Raw genomic sequence first — 18,491 nt, 5'->3', positions numbered from 1 at the left:
TTTTCCTGTATGATCCAGCTTACGACACCACGCATTAATCCTTTGTAAAATCCAGCTTTATTAAATCAAAGGCTTTCAGCCACGGTAAATAGAGCAAAGTGAGAACATGAGCTTTTTAAATGGCATCAAATGTCATTCTTTCTGTCCGGGCTAACAAGCATGGTACCAAGTACCAGGGAAGTGAAAAGCAGAGAGAGCAATTTTAACTTAAAAGTATATGCAAATAGTAGTACGTAAAGATAGAATAAATACATCAGGATATATCAAGTACCTCAAGAGTAGGCTAATGAGAGAGAGGTGGTAGGAGAAGACCTGGAGGATGCATACACAAACTCTCACGGGCTTCTGAGAGGTGTCATATCATAATTCATCAAAGTCTCCAACGCCCTCACAGTTCGTTGCACGCTGCCGCGTCCCAAGCAATTGCCAGGACAGAGGGATGGGGACAAACAAGAGCCCCTCTGCCTGGGCGCAGAGCCCGAGAGGCAGGACCCAGCTAGGTTTGCAAGCTTCCTAACTGCGCTCGTGATAGCGGAAAGGTGGGAGGCGGTACACACGGCTGCACAGCCAGGCTTACTAGCTCCGGTGCAATAGGAACTATTTAAGTTACACAGTTTGCATTTGCAATGCCTTGTGTGGAGCCAGCTCACAGTCTGGGCAGAAAGAGCTCGTACCGCTCCTATGATGGGCTTTGAAATGTCTGTTCAGTAGGATGTGTTCTTCACCAATATCACCTGGCTATGTGAGACGACAGCACCAGCGAAGCCGACGAAGCCAAGCAGGACCACGGTCTGCCAAAGGATGCACGCAGTGACTGGCGGCCCCCCAGCGGGAGCCGCGCTGCTCCAGCTTTCTCGAGAAGACACGGCCACGAAGAGGAGCTCAGAGTCCCGGTTCTTCCCAGAAACTAGCTGAGTGCAGAGCACGGGGACCGAATTTCAACTCCTTATCATCACCCTGAGGCTGCTTCTCCTGCTTCAGTTCTTCAGAAGAGGTTTTTAAAAGTTGAATGAGCTTTTTAGGTTTATAAACAGATAACTGCCTAACTTCAGTATTAATCATTAGTTTCCACTGTGTAACATTAGTTCCTTTGAAACACTGCCATTCGTTACTCTGAAACATTAGTTTCCCCTTTGTAACATATGTTTAAGTTCCATGGGAATTAGTCACAGCACATTGACTTCGCTGCTGTCAGCAACATTTATCAATATTTTGACTATTGGTCTTACTAAAAAGCCTCATTAAAGACATCTCTGGTGAAATTTTCCAAAGCACTTTTTTTCATTCAAAGCTTAGGCTCTGTTAAGAATAACAGGGATGTGGAGCATTAGCACTGATTTATTCTTTGCATATTTTTAATAGTGGATTATTTCTGAAATATTAATAATCCTTTTGTTTGATATTTTGATGGAATGTAAAGCCCAGATGTTGTTCCCTTCAAAATAATTTGCTTCAGTTCTTTGGGATTAGGATCCTTACAGTATATCTAGAAATATTTGCTAATATAGCAGCTGAAATGTGGCATAGGTCAGCTTTTTACAAGCAGCTCTTGAGAGCATAGTTCTGCATTCATCCCATAGTAAGAAAAAGCTTATTTTAATATTGTCCTGAAAAGTTAAAACACTAATATTCTCTTTTACTATACTGGGAAGTGTGATGGTTATAGAATCCTAGAATAAAGATGCATCTCAAGCCACAAAGGGGTCATTTCTCGTTAAAATAGCCAGATTAGCAAGTGCAAAACACACCATTTAATTACCCATAATGGAACTAAATTGTCTCAGCAGACTTGAAACGGGGCACATTCAGTAACTGCCAGATGAAGATAAAGGACTGTTTCACGCCAATAAGTCACCTATGACGCAGATACTTGTACTTCTGTGCTTTGAAGTGAATGTTCAAGTGAATTTGGTGAAAAATAGGTTAGAAATACAGGCACCTAACTCATTCAGCTCTTTCTGAAATGCCAGGCCATGTACCGGCACAGCACAATCATTTATACACATGCTTGGGTTTGATATAAAATATGCTAAAACCCAGCCATAAATAGCAAAGTGCCTTCTGTTTGTTCCCTCCAAAAAGAAACAGTTTGCTGACCTGTCAACATATTTTTTGAAACAACCGTTCACCGTTACAGCAAGTGATTCAGCTAGTATAGTAAGTGGTCTCTTCTGGAAAAAGAAAAACAAAACACAAAACCAACAAAGCTCTGAATGTCACGGCAAGACCGTTCTCTTGTGCAGAGAAAAACCCTGACCAACCAAAACCAACAGAACGGCCTTTCAAAAAGAAGCACTGCAAGGAGCCGCTTGCTGAGAAACCCCCATCCTTCAATGGAAAAGTTGCTCTTCGTGGTACGAGCTACTAAGCTTGGCTCTAGAAAAGCCTGTCTCGGTAACAGTTCATAATTTAACATTGCTCCATGGCTCCATTTAAAGAGCATTGCCAAGACCTCCTCCCAGGCTCCACTAGCTCCCAGAGGCAGCTGCCAAGCTCAACAATCATCTCTCCTAGGAGTGGGTCACGGTTATATCCTCTTTTTCACCTACTGTGAAGGACCAGTCCCACCACCTCCCGGCACACTGCCCAGAGGTCTCTCTGCAGACTGTCAGTCATGTACAGACAGTAGCATCTTCACCTGCTTGGGTACTGAGAGGGAGGAATCAGGTGCAGAGGAGATGCTCCGTGCACAGATCTGCCAAATCCACGTCTTGCCTGTACGGTTCTGCATGTCAGTGCTCTATCGTACATCACAAAACTGAGCTTCATTTTCATTTAAAGAAAACGTGGGTGACAGAAGGGTCTCTTTTCCCACAGTTTAAAAAAAAAAAAAAGAAAACAATATTTGAAGACTTTTAAAGTTGTTCTGCAAATATCTGGATGGCTGCAGTTGGTTAATGTAGCTACTTGAATAGCATTGACTGGCTGTTTTCTAGGGACAGTTTTCCTTTTGGAACGGAGACAGTACTGCGCTAAGAAGCTACATCAATAAAATTAGACTGCTACTGGGTCTGCTAAGGCTCCGATAAACCACTACCATACGCAGATAACCTCCAACATGGCACATCCAACACCTGACTCTTACTCCCTACAGAGAATATGAATGTAGAACCTACAGGCTTTTCCCACTGCTTCAGAGCACAGAGAACAACTCTGACCTTCACCTATTTTCTCATTCATTTTTATGCAGACAATTCTGAAGGTGAGATCTAGTATGCCCATGCCACCACAACATAACCTGCATAGGGTTATGCTCAAATCACCTGTGCATAGGCGACGGCTCACTACCGGATTTATTAATATGGTCTGCCTGCAAAGACATTAGTGACTTTCAAGAGAATATGCCAAAAACCAGACTGGAAGTATTTAACATTGAAACATGTATCTGTGAACTGCTGACAGTTCTTTCTCTTGTGGTTTCTTCTGTCAAAACAAAACACAACCCCTCCCTCCCTCTCTCTTCTTTGGTAACACCATGCATCTTCAGCAGAAAAGCATTTTTGACATAATGGCTCAAGTATCACCAATGTTAGAATGTCTTAGGTTACAAGCGCTATTGCTCGTAGGCAGTCGCTGAAATATACTTATGCAACACAGAAAGCATCTTTCCAGTGACCCACTAAAAGGATGCTCCAGCATGGTATAAAAAAACAGTGCCATTTCCTTCCTTTAGCAGATCTGTAACAACCCCTCATCAAAATCAGTGTCGCAGGGCACATTAAGCCAGAAGAGGGCAGAAATAAAAGAAATAGATGTTGTTATATAATTTGTTCTTTGGTGATTCAGCTGAAATACTGAAAAGAGAGATACCTGCAATACATAACATCCCTGATAAAGCTAACTTCCATCATGAAGACAAGAAGCTGTGTTGCTAAGGGAAACAAATGAGAGGCTAAAATCAGCACAGAGGTCTGCAACACTTCATAGACTTCCAAGAAACAAAGAAAGCACGACTCCTTGCAAATCCTCAGGTTCCACAAATTTTTCTGCCTGTAGCCCAATTTCTCTCGGAGGCAAAGTCCCACTAAGACGCGTTAAGAACTTTCCTGTTCTTCCTATAAAAGATAGTGATTTTCTGGCAGTATTTGCTTAATAGAATAGTATAGAATTAAGTAATTCTGTAACAGGTTCAGACTCCGTAACCTCTAACATGGACATTTCTTAATTGGGTGAGTAACCTCTTGCAACAATCAATTGTTATCTGATGACAAATTCCTATTCTGTCTTACTTCTTATGTTCTTAATGGGGGTGACAAAAAAGGATAATTGAATTTAATTGACATTTCTGACATACAAATTCACAGTTCATCTGAAGTCTATTAAATTAGCTATAAAGAGTGAAGCTTGTCTTGTGGCCTCGAATCTAGAAAAAATAATTCGGGGCTTTAGTTCAATGGAATCTGACTAGTTTGTACACTAGTGGTTAAGTAAGCAAAGTGCAGGGAAGGAACTGGTAGTGGTATTACCTACAGGATGGAGCGTGGTCAACCAGTACAGCTAACTACCCGTTAATCTGGCATGTTTATGCAGTACGATGATTATATTAAGATAATACAGTTAGTTGATTTCATAATAAAGTCTTTGACCTCCTGCCCTATCCTAGATGATTCAGGATGTCTCATGCTATGAGCAGATGGGAAAAAAACAGGAATGTCTGGCTCCGCAAGGAGGATTCAGTGTGCTTTAGACCATTTTTTTTTCTCCTATTTGGGTAGTTAAACATTTAATTTCTCTTTTGTAAGTTTGCTAAGACTGACAGTGGCAAGCACACGTTTTATAGCAGCGCTGACCGTAACACGGTCAGCTCACAGGGCTGCTTTAAAAAGTCAGCTGAATTATCCAGAATATCAAAGCTGAGCACTATGATTTGTGGCTAACGTTTTATACACTTGCAGGCCAACAGGCTATTCGTCCCAGCGACTACCTTTGAGCCTATTTCCAAATTATTTGCTTTTCCCTTCAGGATGAGTCTGATGACCTTTGCAGCCTATCCAAGCTCCTCTCCGCATCAATGGAGCGAGCTAGGCGTCTCTGAAGGCCTTTTGACAGCTGTTCAGAGATGCTAGAAGAGGAAGATGCTTTCTGCATTGATTATGCAGTGAACCCACAGCTTCCCTAATGCAGTTCTGTATGTTGTGTGCTGAACTGTGAGTCATCTAGAGCTGCCCGTAGGAAGTGGTAGGCAACGGGTTGTGTCTGAGCAGGTGCCTGACTCACCGCATTACCACGAGGTATCATCCTCCATGAAAGGCTGAAAAAGCTGGGTTTTTTTTATGAAAGGGATGCCTATGCAACAATTGTACTAAGCCACTACACACAGATCATTCAGGAACTGTGCAAGCCAGATCAGTTGCTTTCATGGACTTGTCCTTCTATTTATAATGGAAAACATGACCAGAAAACGTATTTTCTGGCACGGCAATCTAAATGTAAAATATTTATTGAAATGACAAGACAAAGACTTTTATTACACAGTAGTGAAATAAGTTTCAGAACACAAAATGGAAAAGTAACCTTTGATACAGAAATAAAATCTCAGGAGCCTGATAAGAACAGAAAAAACCACTATGCATACGAGCCCAGCAAACGGAGACCAAATATTTATTTTTATACAGCATTTGCTCAGTGTCTTCACGTATAAGTCACCTTGCCGCTCCCTCAGTGGCTGAGGATTTCACGCCACCCCTCACCTTCAGCTATACTCTTCTTCAGCTTGGTGATTAACTTCCAGGAAATACATTAAGGCCTGACCTTGAGCATACTTCATGCACATAAAGAAAACCACATGCGAAAAGGCTTCGCAGGATCCCCGTAGCAATATCAGTGATACACACAGGCGCAGGATTGATCAAGACGCTGAACCCGATTTTTAAACATAATCCTACAAAATAATCCCCTAAATTTACAACCATTTAAAATACAATTCAAAACCTGTAACTATGAAATTTGCACGTACAGAATTATACAGGACTGGGGAGGAAGGCTTCCTACGCTCTCCTGTGATCTATGAAGCTCGGGACTTGTCAACACTGGCCTTTGGCTGAGTTATCCGTACCTTTAGCACCTAGACGCGCAATACACCAGGCAGAAATGCATTTAGCACCTCAGGAAACCCAGCTGTTATAGAGTAACACAATATATTGCCTCAGCAGCACCCACAAGAACAACCCTGGCCTCCAGTCTCCTAGGAATAGTTCATGCTGTTCTGAGCCTGTATCCTATTTTCTAGGACCTGATGGTCTAAGGCAATTTATCAAATATATGCTAACTTCGTCTTTGGACAGACTTCAGCGCGCAGTGAGGAGAAAACCTGCTTCTGTGGAGGCAGAACTTTCTCAAAGCCGGTTTTTGCCTGAGGAATGAACTCTCTGGGAGCTACGCTCCATCCAAGACCCCATAATCTCACCGCTTTCCATTCTCAGCAAAAGGTGGGTTTTTTTCCTACCCATGACTTCTCAGTCAAGCATCCAGAACCACGTGCATATTAAATAAAAATCATCCCAAACCAAGAGAAACTCCCCCAGAAGAGACTTTTTGCCACCCTTCTGAAACAGGACAACGCATCCATGGGTGAGAGAGCGAACTGCGTTCCTCGGTGCGCATCGGAGGGACAACTTAGGCCCTATGGAGGTCAGAACAAGGTAGGTACAAAATGAGGTACGTGAGCAGACAGAGCTTACGAGGGAGCTACAGACGCCCAGCAAACGCAGTTTCTTCTTTTTTTTTTTTACGTTCTTTCACTTTCCATTCCTATTAGAATGTTTCGCATGCATATGGAAATTATTTAAAAATAGAGTACCGCTCTAAGTTTGATTTCTCTCTGAAACATGCTAGCATTCTGGACTCCACCACAGTATAATCACCTATTTTTGCAGGCGCAGTGGAATCAGCAGCTTTTCCCAGCGCCGGCTCGCTGCTTCCCCGCACACCCGCGGGTGCCGGTGGCTCCGCGATGCCCAACGCTGCCCCCGGGCACCGGGAGCTGCTCCCTCTCCGCCCCCCCCCCCACCCCCCCACCAGCTCCGGGCCCGTCCCGCCCGGGGCTCCGTGCATCACGTTCCGCCCTGCCTGGAGGAGGGCGATCTCCGAGCGACCGGCCTCCCGGGACGGCGGCACCTGACACCCGGGGCGGGGACGGGCCGCACCGACCGCGCACCGGGGACGCTCGGTGGGGGCAGCGGAGCTGATGGAGCTCGTAGCGGCTCCCCGGCCCCGGAGAGGGCAGAACGCGGCACGGAGCCACCTCTTTCTGCCTCTGCCCGCAGGGAGCATTGGCGCAAAGCGGCGGGATGGAGGCGGGGGAGGCAGCTCCCCGCCCCGCATCCCCACACCGGGGGGAGGCGGCGGCCGCTTACCGGATCCGGCGTCCCTCTGAGCGGCCCCGGCGGCCGGCGCTGGAGACAAAGCGAGGGGGAGGCAGGAGCGGCGGGGGGGCCTGGGCCGCCGCCTCCTCCTCCTCCTCCTCCTCCTCCTCCTCCGCCGCCGCCGCCGCCGCCGCCGCCCGGCCTCGCCCCGCGGGGCTCCGGCGCCCTGGGTGCCCCCCGCGGGGGCGGCGGGCAGGACGGGGCGGCAGGCGCCGGCCGAGCCGAGCCGAGCCGAGCCGAGCCGAGCCGAGGGCCCTGCGCCGCCGCAGCCGGCCCAGGTTACGGTGCGGGGCGAAGGGAGGAGCCTGTGCGGCGCCGGGGCGAGCGGCGTGGCCGCGTCCCGCTCCGCGCCGCGGGGTCCCCGCCGCTGCCGGGGGCGGGGGCGAGGGGTGCCGGGCCCCAGTGGAGGCTGGCCAGGGCGGCGGGGCCACGGGGGCGCTCCGCGCTCACCTGGCCCGCGTCCCCTCCGCGCTTCCCGCGCTCCCGCCGCGTCAGTCCAACCATCGCTACTGGAAGTCCATACCCGCTTGGGTGCGGGTGTCACGCACGCCTCGCCGGGGCTGGTGTGCGCCCGGGATGCGGCTAACCGGCGGGAAGCACAGCTAGCACGGTGGCTGAGGAAGGTGTCTGTGGGTAAGGAGGAAGAGGAGGGAGGTTTAAATGAAGGTGCAGTCGACAGTATGGGGCTGTGGCACCTGGGAAGAGGGATCGCTGGGGAAGAGGGGGATTGCTCCCCCGAGGCAGAGGAGGTGGGGGGCTGCGGTAGGGGGGCTGGCAGCCTGGGCTTCTGAGGGGGCCGTGCAGTGCAGTGCTGCGGGCTGGCCCGCATCTCTGCTAGGAATCTCTAGCCAGCACAGCAGTTGCTCCATGATAAGCTTGGATGATGACCTTGGTGGCCTTCTGCTGAACTTGCTCAGCAGATATTGATCATATTGATGTCTTTCCTGGGGCCCAAACCGCGACACAGAAGGCTAGATGTGGGCTAAGATACTTGCATTTACCTCGTCCTTACCCCCAGACCCTTTCCTTCCATTCACAGGGTGTGTGGCTGTTCCGGCTGCTTGGCACCCCAGCCCTCAAGTACCGCTCTTGGTGCTGATGGCTGTGGTGTGGGGCAACAGGTCTTGGTCCTGGCTTTAAGAGCAGGAGGGGCTGATTTGGGCGAGCAATAAAGTCCTGTTGGTTTGAACACTTACTTTGTTATCTTTGATTTTTCATGCAACGCTGGTGGTTCACTGAGTTTGGCTGAAAGCGTTGTAAAATACAGGCTCCAGTCTGTGCCATGGAGGGGTTTCCCTGTGCTTAGTGCAGCTGTTCAGTTAATCTCACCCTGAAGCAGAGGGGCAAGGGACCCTTACAGTGCTGCAGGGATGTCGTCTGGGTAGCTAACAGTCTTCTGAGGGGAAGTGTTAAGGGGTTGGTGTTCCTGTTGTCCAGACACTGGCCATTCCAGGACTGCATTCCTGAGGAATGGCAATAAGAAGATAATGTTTGGTAGCTCGAAACTCTGGCAAGTGGAGAGCCTATCTGATGAGCATTTGGAAATTGTTGTCTTCCCTTAGACTATTTGGCAATCCAAACTCAGTCAGATCGGGGGTGATGTTAGGTTGAACATCAGGCTGATTTAGGTGTTCAGTATGGGAGACACGTTCTTTCCCAAGCAGTGTTGGACACTGACCTGAACGCTTCCCTGTAACCTCTTGCAGGGTGTCTGTGGCTCGTTCTTGCACAGCACAGGAAGGGCCTCTAGAGAAGTTTGAACCTCATGTCCTGGATGCCCCTTGGTGGCTGCTTCCAAGCTGTGAGCTTAATCTCAGACCTGTGTTCACACAACCAGGTTTGAGGAACTGCTGGATCCCTCTTCTTTCATGTCCCCAGAAAGGGCAGTTGCCAGTGCCTGCCCTTTGCTTTCCTCAGTCGGACAGAGCCGTGTGCTCTGGTTCATGGAGAATCTGAGTTAGCTCATGGTTAGCCCTGATTCTGTGGCAGGGGAAAGGCACCACTGGTGAGGGTAGGAGGAATTTGGTGTTGCGATTCTTTATTTTCCTTCCCTTCCACTGTATGTTTTGTACGGCCTCATGCTGTCAGGTCCATCGTGTGCATCTTGCCTGAATGTTAGGTGGTGCTGCAGGCGTGTGAGTGAGAGCAGAGGTGAAGGGTTTTGCTGCCAGGCCGTTCAAAGCCGAGCTCAATTCCTCTCGCTAGGTCTGTTCTGGGTTCTCTGGGCTGCTCAGGACACTGGGGTTTATAAATATTGTGGTGTAAGTGAAAGTAGCCACTTCGCAGTCTCTGCCTCTTGGACTGCGAACCTCTCCAGAAGTTGTAAGCTCAGTTCCCAGCGGTACCACAGGCTGCTAGACAAGATGTGTCACCTCCTTAGCATATGTTTTCTATATTGTGAGACAAACATATATATTGATGTCTATCTCCCAGATTATCATCAAATGGGTTTCATTTGCCACAAGTCTTGGTCAAAGAATCTGGGCTTAAGCCCCCACCCAGAAACACCCACGGTGCCTGAGCTACCCTGTCTTGGCCTGTAATGATGAACCCTTCACTCTGTTTGCTCACACAAGACAGCAGCACCCACATGCCAGAGAATTTGCTGCGCCAGTTTCAGTGAGGACTGATCCCTCAGGCTGACGACAACTAATTCAGCAGTTAGGCAGAGGTCTCCAAAGATGCTATGTTTTCATAGAGTTCCTGGAAACAAATTGGAAGAAGCCAGAAATCTTATTAGCATCCTCTCTGAGGCAAATTTCAAATTTAATTCAATACCTGAGAATCCCCACAGGAGCAGGCTAATTCAGAGCAAGCTGGTCATTGAGTGTTGTGGTATTCACTGAGCAACAGATTTAGGAATGTGTGGGTGATGATAAACGCATAAACACACACCTTTCAAATCACTTGTATTTTTATACCAGGATTACCTAAAAAAGAAGAATTGTCTCTGGGCAACCTGCAAACAGCAGTTCAGAAAACAAGTGACAGGTGTGGAACCGGTGACCACACCAGCTTCTGTACAAACCACAGCAGCAGAGACTACATTCTTAGGTAGAAAGTGTTGAGAAAACTGGAGTCTTCCTCATCATCATCCAAAAATAATGTGGTCACAGCACTCCCCAAGACAGGCAGCAGTACAGATCAAGATCTGTCACAGCCTCAGGGGACAAGAATCTCCCAGGTCCCTGCTAAATATCCTAACCACAGGTTTGATGCTTCTTTACCTCTCCTGCTCCATGGTGCAATTTGGTCTTGCATCAGCGCTGTTCATCACAAAATGACTCCTCTCTTTAAATAGCGCCAAATCAGTGCTTAAACATGCTCTCCTATATGTGCAGACATCACACAGCACTCTACTGCTGCTCGTAAGTGAATTTTTGTTTCCTTTTATCGGCGCAGGTTTCTGCCAGCGAATCAGTCTGCTAGTGGAGACAGAGCAGAACTGCGGCGGAAGGCACACGCAAGGCAGTCAAAGCAGAGGTAAGTTGCTTGTACGTATGTGTTCGTGGTCTTTTTCTCTGTTGCCTGCCTCCACAAAGATGTGCAGCCTTGCTTTTGTGCAGTTGCTTGTCAGACTAGACAGCCTGCATCCCTTCTGATCTGCAAGGCTGTTGCTACGCATCAAAGTGCATGTTTGCTGAAGTTGAGGAGAGGAAGAAGTCCTGCGCAAGTGGGAAAAAGGAGTAACTGTGCCTGGAGTAACTGATGGTTCCATTTTGTTCTGTTCGTGGTGTTGTTTTTTTCCTAAGGATGTCACTGTGGGTGCATGAAAAGCTTGGTATTGAAAGCATGTGCATAAATTGGATATTATGCTTCCACAGTTTCAAATGTGTTTAAGCTTTTCTTGTAAGTTAACCAGGAGATTCTGGTATCTGCTAGCCACGTTCACTGCCCTGGTGCCGTCCTGTCCCATTTACAGTGTATGTGAAAAAAGTATAATGACTCTTGTAAGAGTACATTGATTAATTTCTAGAAGGTGTAAAGCCTATTTTCATTAAATATCAGAAGTCTCCAGAAATGACCTTTCGAATGTGTCTTTCAAGTGGTCTCTTCCTCTGCTTTTTTACTTTTTTGATTAAATATTTCCATTAATTCCAATTTGCCATGGTAAATTCTGCTCTTTGGTGTTGTTTCATTAGATAAAACGAGTAGGTGGCTGTTCATGGTTCCTACAGTCAAGACTTCCCCACTGAAATTAATGAGGCAGTGCGTGCCAAGCCTTGGAGTTAATTGGCGTACTCTCTCTGATTTACAAGCATTCAGCTGGAAGTGCCTGAAAACATGCCAGCTCAGCCACGTGACAATATGGTAGATAGAAAAAAGTATACCCTAAAAAGGGTAACAATTTAGGTACCCCATTGCCTCACCTATTAGTACAAAACCAAACTGGACTTAAGCTGAACTTAACAGTTTTGTTCCAAAACGATATTCCACATACAGAAATAGAAGAACATGTTTTACTTCTCTTTGAACTGAATAAAACAACAGAGAGCAGTGGAGTATCTACTATAAAACTGTGCTTCCAGAGCACACAGGTGGGAAGATTTCTGTTCTGTTGACATGTGCTGGTTTCAGCTGGGATAGAGTTAATTTTCTTCGCGGTAGCTAGTATGGGGCTGTGTTTTGGAACTGGGCTGAAAAGAGTATTGATGACACAGGGGTGTTTTAGTTCCTGCTGAGCAGGGCTTACACAGAGCCAAGGCCTTTCCTGCCTCTCACCCCACCCCCCAGCGAGGGGGCTGGGGGTGCACAAGGAGCTGGGAGGGGACATGGATGGGACAGCTGAACCAACTGACCCCAGGGATGTCCCACACTATACGGCATCATGCTCAGCGTGTAAAGCCAGGGGAAGAAGGAAGGGGGGGATGTTCAGAGTGATGGCATTTGTCTTCCCAAGTCACTGGTTACGTGTGATGGAGCCCTGCTGTCCTGGGGATGGCTGAGCTCCTGCCTGCCCGCGGGAAGGAGTGAATGAATCCCTTGCTTTGCTTTGCTTGTATGAGCATCTTTTGCTCACCTATTAAACTGTCTTTATCTCAGCCCGTGAGTTTTCTCACTTTTACTCTTCTGATTCTCTCCCCCGTCCCACAAGGGGGGAGTGAGCGAGTGAGCAGCTGTGTGGGGCTTGGTTGCTGCCTGGGGTTAAACCATGACAGGACAGAAGAATGGAAGTATTCTCCTACAAAGTGGATGGACTAGAGTGAGTTTGGATGCCAATATTAAAATCAAGGGTATATCCCAGTTTTGATTTAATCCAAATGTTCTAGTGTCTCAAGGGCTTTGATAGATTTAATCAAAAATGAGAAGAATCGAGAACTCTCTCCCTCATGAAGAAGTTCAGAGCGAACAAGTCTCTTGGCTATCCTTTCCAGGCTCTCCAAATCTTAATAATCTTCCCTATGACATGCCAGATAATATACTCTGTTTTTATGACCTATATGTTTGCTGTATGCTGATTACAAAGGTGGCTACAGCCAAGAAGCAGGTCACTAAGTAGGTAGAATGTGCACTACAATTTCTATTCAGAAAAGCTTCCCTAGAACCATCAGTCAGCCCCAAAAACCCATGAAAATTCAGTCGTTCCTCCAGGTGGCCAAGACACAGATTTACAATAGGGAAGAAGACCATACGTGAGAGGCACAGGAACAAACTCATGGCACAAACTATCACCAATATCATACAAGCACATTCCCCCAGGTCTGTTCCACATCTTCCTGGAGCCCTTGGCTCCCACTACACGGTGCAAGCTGTGGAGAGTCCCTCCTCACACAGGTACTTCTCCTGGCAGCCACTTGGGGAACAGACCTCGGGCAACCTTCAGGAGACTCTCCGCTTGGGTCTTCCCGTGGAATTCCACACCACTCTCTTCCTATTGCAAACACCCCGCGTGTGCTCTTTCACACAGCCCCAAGATGTGGTTCCTCCTCTTGCTGCTCTGCTCCCAAGGAATTGCCTTCTTGGCAGGATTCACAGCACCCTCCACTCTGAATTCAGACAAAAGCCAGAACAGGAAGAAGACTCGCAATCCTGAATGCTTTATGAACGTTGTAAGTAGGGTCGTCTTCTCCCTTTCTTTCCAAATTGCCTCTCCCCGTATCATTACCACCACCCCATCACTTAGAGTCTCTGCAGCACTATGACAGGGAGCACCCACCTAGAAGAAGCCTTGATGCTCCTATCCAAACAGTCTGAGCTGCCAGAGAGAAGGATTCCTTTGCAGTGGAGGCAAAGGCTGGTTTCGAGTCTCAAGGGAAGCAAAGTCCTCCCCTTTCTGTAATAACCTGTTTGCCCAGTACAGTGGCAAGGGAGGATGAATCCCTTTTCCAAACTGCATATTCTCACAATACAAATTAATCCAAGACCCCTTGCTCTGAATCACCAAAGATTTCCTCACAATAGTGACAAGAGTGTAATAGGTGGTGCTGCGAGCGAGTCTGTTTTAGGAGATCCACCCCACATTACTTGCCTAACCACACTTTGGCAAGAAAGGATTCATTATGGACCAAATCCCACATCTTTTGGCACTGTCTTACACAGGTACTGCTGCATGTTTACTCTCTGGAAAGGTGTGATCTGCATCAGCCTTGCACAGCATGACAAACTCTCTCCCAATAGGTTAGTCACTCAGTACAGTTCTGCTTTGTTCCATAGCGGGGCCAAACACCAGACAGCTACCACCTAAGCAGGTCTGAAGAAGACTTTGATGTACCTTTTAACAAGACTATGGAAGACAAAAACCCCAAAATTACTAAGTCTCTTAATGCCAGAATTACTATTTAAAGCATAGTTCATGTATGGCTATAACTTGCCACATTACTGTTTAAAAACAAATTAGCGGACACTGGAAATTAGAAAAGAAAGATCAGTGCTAAAAGCTTCTTTGCTATTAGCACCTGCATATCAACATCAATTCACTTACAGTCTTTGAATGTTGTTAGTATATATGATTTACGTATAAGATCCGTGCGTAGATACTGGGTTTTATGCCATGCTGTGTCATTGTCCTTTTACAAAAATAAACTTGGAAACAGAGCAGAAAACAGGGGGAAGTGACATGTGGCCACATTCTTAGACAATTATTTTCCTTTCTTCTCTTAAGTGCATTCTAAGGGTCTTTTGGCAGAACAAATCCTTCAGGCCAAGACATCACCTTGTTTGTCTTTAGGTGCTTATGTTTTAGGCAACCAGTTAAAGTTCTCACCAAATCCATCAGTGGGGAAATTTGCACATGTTCAGAAAACAGGATGGGATGCACCCCTTTTGGTGTTCCTTCCTTCCCCGTATGCTTCCCTTATGTGTCCAGTCACTCTCACCTGAGTTTCTGCTTAGTTACAAGTAAAAAATTCTGCTCTTGACCTACTAACCTTCAGATAATTATTCGGTTACTGCACGTCAGCATAAATGTATGCAGTCTTTTGGAGACTGCAAGCTGAAAAACTCATTATTTTATTTCAATTAGGGGAACTTTACAGGGAATCTGTATTAAGAAAATCTGATTAATGCATCTTCTCCCATAAAAAATGGCCTTAATGCAAAATTACCGGTTGTTAGAAAATCAGTATCTGGAGATGCTCTTATGAGCCTGTGCCTTTAGAATGAACTCTTTCTCCCAGATAAAGGGTTCAAGAAAAAAACATTTTCCTTAGGTCTGCAGCACAGAAATGGACAACAAATAATGGGCTGCTAATCTAGTCTCGCTTCTTCTTTGCTGCCTACTGCTTTTTTATTTATTTGATCTGTAGAGATCTCTTCACTAACTAGACTTGTGCCTTCTGTGTTTGCAGGCTTCATAGCATTTCCTACGTATCCTGATCTGGCCCAAAGGGTTAAAGTGTTCTTTGCTTTGGGACAAGTAGGCACAATCACACATGCTACCAGTCCTCTGGTAACATTTACACATCTTCCCCGATCACTGATCAGGGTATGTCACTCCTCTTTCTAAAAGACATAATTGTCTGCTTCATCTCTACTGGATTCCCCCAACCTGAACTGATTTTAAGGGGGTGATGAGTTAAGAATGAATTCAGTGTATCAGACTGCTGAAAGTGCTGGTAGACTTCAGGCTTTCCATGGAGCTAAGCTGCAAAGGCTTAGCATGGCATCTCTTTTGGCATGGCATGGCATCTCTTTTGGAACTTCTTTAACAAAACAGGTATGCTTTCACCATTATTTGTTTAAATCAAATATTTCTGGGGGGAGCTCACAGATACCAGAATGAAGAGGGTTGAACAGAGTCTACTAAATCTAGCCTTAAGGACTAGTAGAAAACCATAAATAAGATATTACACAACTTAATTTTATTAGACTTGCAATTCATTTACACTTGTGAAATATTTACTTGTAAAATTATAAAGGAAACACCTATTTCACACCAGAATTTGCCAGTTTAATAGAATTTGCTGGGAATGGTGGAAATCCCACATGCTGTACTTTATGTCAAACTGCAGGACCACTTGCTGTTTCTAAGCTGTACCCATTATGTGACTGTAGAGCACCCAGCTCCACACCCTTCTCATTTGTCTGCTCCCTCTTAGTAGCAGTACTCATAGCATGGTTTGCACACCTGCCGAGATGAAATATTAGGGCAAAAAGGGGCTTCCTATACCCTGCAGTCCGGAGTGCAGCCAAGTGCCCTTTCTCACTGATGTCAGCGCACTAACCCCAGATGGAGAGTGACCTCCAGGGCTCATGCCCAATAAGAAGCAGGAAGGAATGTGGTGTGCTCTTGGGAAGAATAAACTTCAAAGGATACTGGGATGGCAAGCGGTTTCCGCAATCTTAGTTAAGAGGCAAGGCTATTAGAGGAGAGGGAATGACAGTTTTCTACATGAAATATTCCTGCAACAAGGGGGAAAAGAGTTTTGCATTTTTCCTCTCTCCAGTTGCTGCTGGGCTGCAGAGGAGTTCTTCACCGGAAGGAGCTGTTGAAAGGGCCTCTAACGCACATCTGAGGATCTCTGGGAAAAGTTTGTTACAGTATGTTTGCTACGTAGCTGGGGCAGAATACAAAATCTGAACATGCTGAGCATGTCCAAGAGCACCTTAATACAAGTAAGGCTAAAGTCATTTTGAAGGCAAACAACTTTTCGGTCTTATGTCTACATACAGTTGCAGGGACGTAGAGAGATGTGTTGGGGTCTTCACGTAATGCCAACCAGGACCCCAGCTAATGGTAAGATGAGCCACCTGACACATTGAAATCACACAAAGAAGAAAGGCTGAATTCAGGAGGGTCCCATCTTGCAATGATGTCCCTCAGCGTCCCCTCTTCTGGGGCTGAGACAAAGAAACATTGGACAGATAGCAAAGCTTTTTGAAATGGATGGAGAAAGATCTTTTTTCTTTTACACAGTTCATATTTTCCTTCCTAAATAGGAAGACATCCAGGTCAGCTGAACGTAAGAGATTGTTTCTTTTTGGTTGCTCCACATCAAAACATTTCCAGCCAAAACTCAAAGCTGTTTCTTCACACTTCTCTCAACAGCAAGATCTCATTCCTTTACTCTGGCTGCTACCTTTTTCCCATGCAGACCTTCCATGTGTCTGTTCTCCAGTGGTATCTGATCTCTCATACTCAGACTATTTAACAAGTGTTCCCATAAAAAGTCCTGAAACGTGTAGCCTCATTACACTCGAGCAGACAGTCTATTAACAATCCTCTTCTACTGATTAAGCGCAGCACTACTTCAAAGCATCACACAAACTGTAGGGACTGGGAGAAACAAAGGCCAGACACACACCCCAAATAATGTTTTCCATATGACTAAGCAATAAGGTGGTAAAGAATCTCCCAAAGAGATTGAATTCTACATACTCATTCCTACCATAGAATCACATATTTGAGAGTTTCCTCTCAATTTTCTGCCTGGTATTTGAAGAATATCCTATTAAAACAGTGTTTTAGCACAGCAGCTGTACGTTGCTCAGGTCCTTCACAGCTTTATTCTGTCACAGCACTGCATCCCTGCCTTTATAACACTTCTGCTTTCTCTCCAGAGTCGAATAGACACATACGTAGGACATTCCCCTGCTGGAACATCAGTACAGAACATCATCCATTGGCATCAGGTATAACCGCGCGCTGACGTACAAACCAACCCTTACGACTGCTTTTTACGCAGCCGACAGCCTCCAGGGAAGCGCGGAGGCGGTGGCTCTGGGAAACTGCCCGTCACAGCACCTCACATGCTGCCGTGAGCCCCTGGCACATGGGGAGCACTGTTTCCCATGGCTCACCAGAGCATTACCTGAACTGTCCCCTTGGTATCAGGCACTGAGATTTCCCCAGGGCACGTCAGGCCTCTCTGCAGGTTGGGCTCTAATGGCTTCCAGCCTGCATCTTTATTTACGAAGACCTTTGCCTTGAAAAGCTGCGGCGGTGAACACGAGCACGGTCTGGGCCCTTGGCAGGCAGCAGGAGGATAGTGGAAACTTGAGCAGCCAGGGGATGAGGCAGACAAAGGAGTGACCCAGGGTAAAGCTTTTCTCCCAGAGGGTTAATTGCAGCCTGGATCACCTCCCAAAGCCATTTAATCGCACAAACGCGCTTCTGCTGGCGCAATGGCAAAGTGGGGAACTGTCTCTCCTGATGGCATCTTGAGCCACTCAGACCTAAACTTGTTCTGCCTAAGCTCCAAATCAGACCAGGGCAAGAGAGGGTCCGCTCAGAAACATGTCACTGCAAAAATACACTCCAAGTGTGTTTTTCTGCTCCTGATGTCTCCAACACATGTTTAGAACCAAATGTCTAGTAAATAAATTCCAAACCAAAACTCGTCCTGTTCCTCAAGAAAGAGAGTGTGTGAGCATGTGAGAGACATTAGCCGTGTTGCTCAGTGCACCCGAAGGACATCCCTGGGCGTATGTAAAAGGCGTGTATATGTGGCGCGTAGGGACACGGTTTACTGGTGGACTTGGCAGCGTTAGGTTTATGGTTGGACTTGACGGTCTTAAAGGTCTTTTCCAACCGAAACAATTCTATGGTTCTATGACATGCTTAAGCAGAAAGAGCTTCTGGTGGAGTCTAGGGTTCTTCGGTTACTGTATGTCCAGGTAACTTAATTTCCATTTCACCTTCTCTGTTTGCTTTCGGCCTTTTTGCTTATGGTAATTTGCGACAAGTCC

At 46.5% G+C, this 18,491-nt stretch overlaps 2 protein-coding genes across 6 annotated transcripts in view; one reads left to right on the top strand and one right to left on the bottom strand.

Moving 5' to 3' along the window:
* STAMBPL1 (STAM binding protein like 1) overlaps nt 1-7,995 on the bottom strand; it is a 23,537-nt gene extending 15,542 nt beyond the window's left edge. For 2 of the 4 annotated variants that reach the window (XM_075107828.1, XM_075107830.1), the window contains exon 1: nt 7,815-7,995. The gene's annotated coding sequence lies outside the window, so the exon portion shown is untranslated. Of the gene's footprint in view, nt 1-7,355; nt 7,482-7,814 lie in introns of those variants that run through there. The other 2 variants (XM_075107827.1, XM_075107829.1) reach the window with 1 other exon arrangement.
* ANKRD22 (ankyrin repeat domain 22) overlaps nt 7,911-18,491 on the top strand; it is a 24,374-nt gene continuing 13,793 nt past the window's right edge. Inside the window, exons 1-7 of one of the 2 annotated variants that reach the window (XM_075107848.1) lie at nt 7,911-7,997; nt 10,767-10,847; nt 13,273-13,414; nt 13,905-13,982; nt 15,152-15,519; nt 16,250-16,418; nt 17,364-17,435. In XM_075107848.1, coding sequence (XP_074963949.1) covers nt 16,386-16,418; nt 17,364-17,435 — 105 coding nt within the window. In that variant the 5' untranslated portion in view covers nt 7,911-7,997; nt 10,767-10,847; nt 13,273-13,414; ... (1 more) ...; nt 15,152-15,519; nt 16,250-16,385. Of the gene's footprint in view, nt 7,998-10,766; nt 10,848-13,272; nt 13,415-13,904; nt 13,983-15,151; nt 15,520-16,249; nt 16,419-17,363; nt 17,436-18,491 lie in introns of those variants that run through there. The other variant, XM_075107849.1, reaches the window with a different exon arrangement.

This window comes from Phalacrocorax aristotelis, chromosome 12 (genome assembly GCF_949628215.1).
Source record: "Phalacrocorax aristotelis chromosome 12, bGulAri2.1, whole genome shotgun sequence".
Classification (NCBI taxonomy): domain Eukaryota; kingdom Metazoa; phylum Chordata; class Aves; order Suliformes; family Phalacrocoracidae; genus Phalacrocorax; species Phalacrocorax aristotelis.
This window is presented reverse-complemented; position numbering and strand designations above follow the sequence as displayed.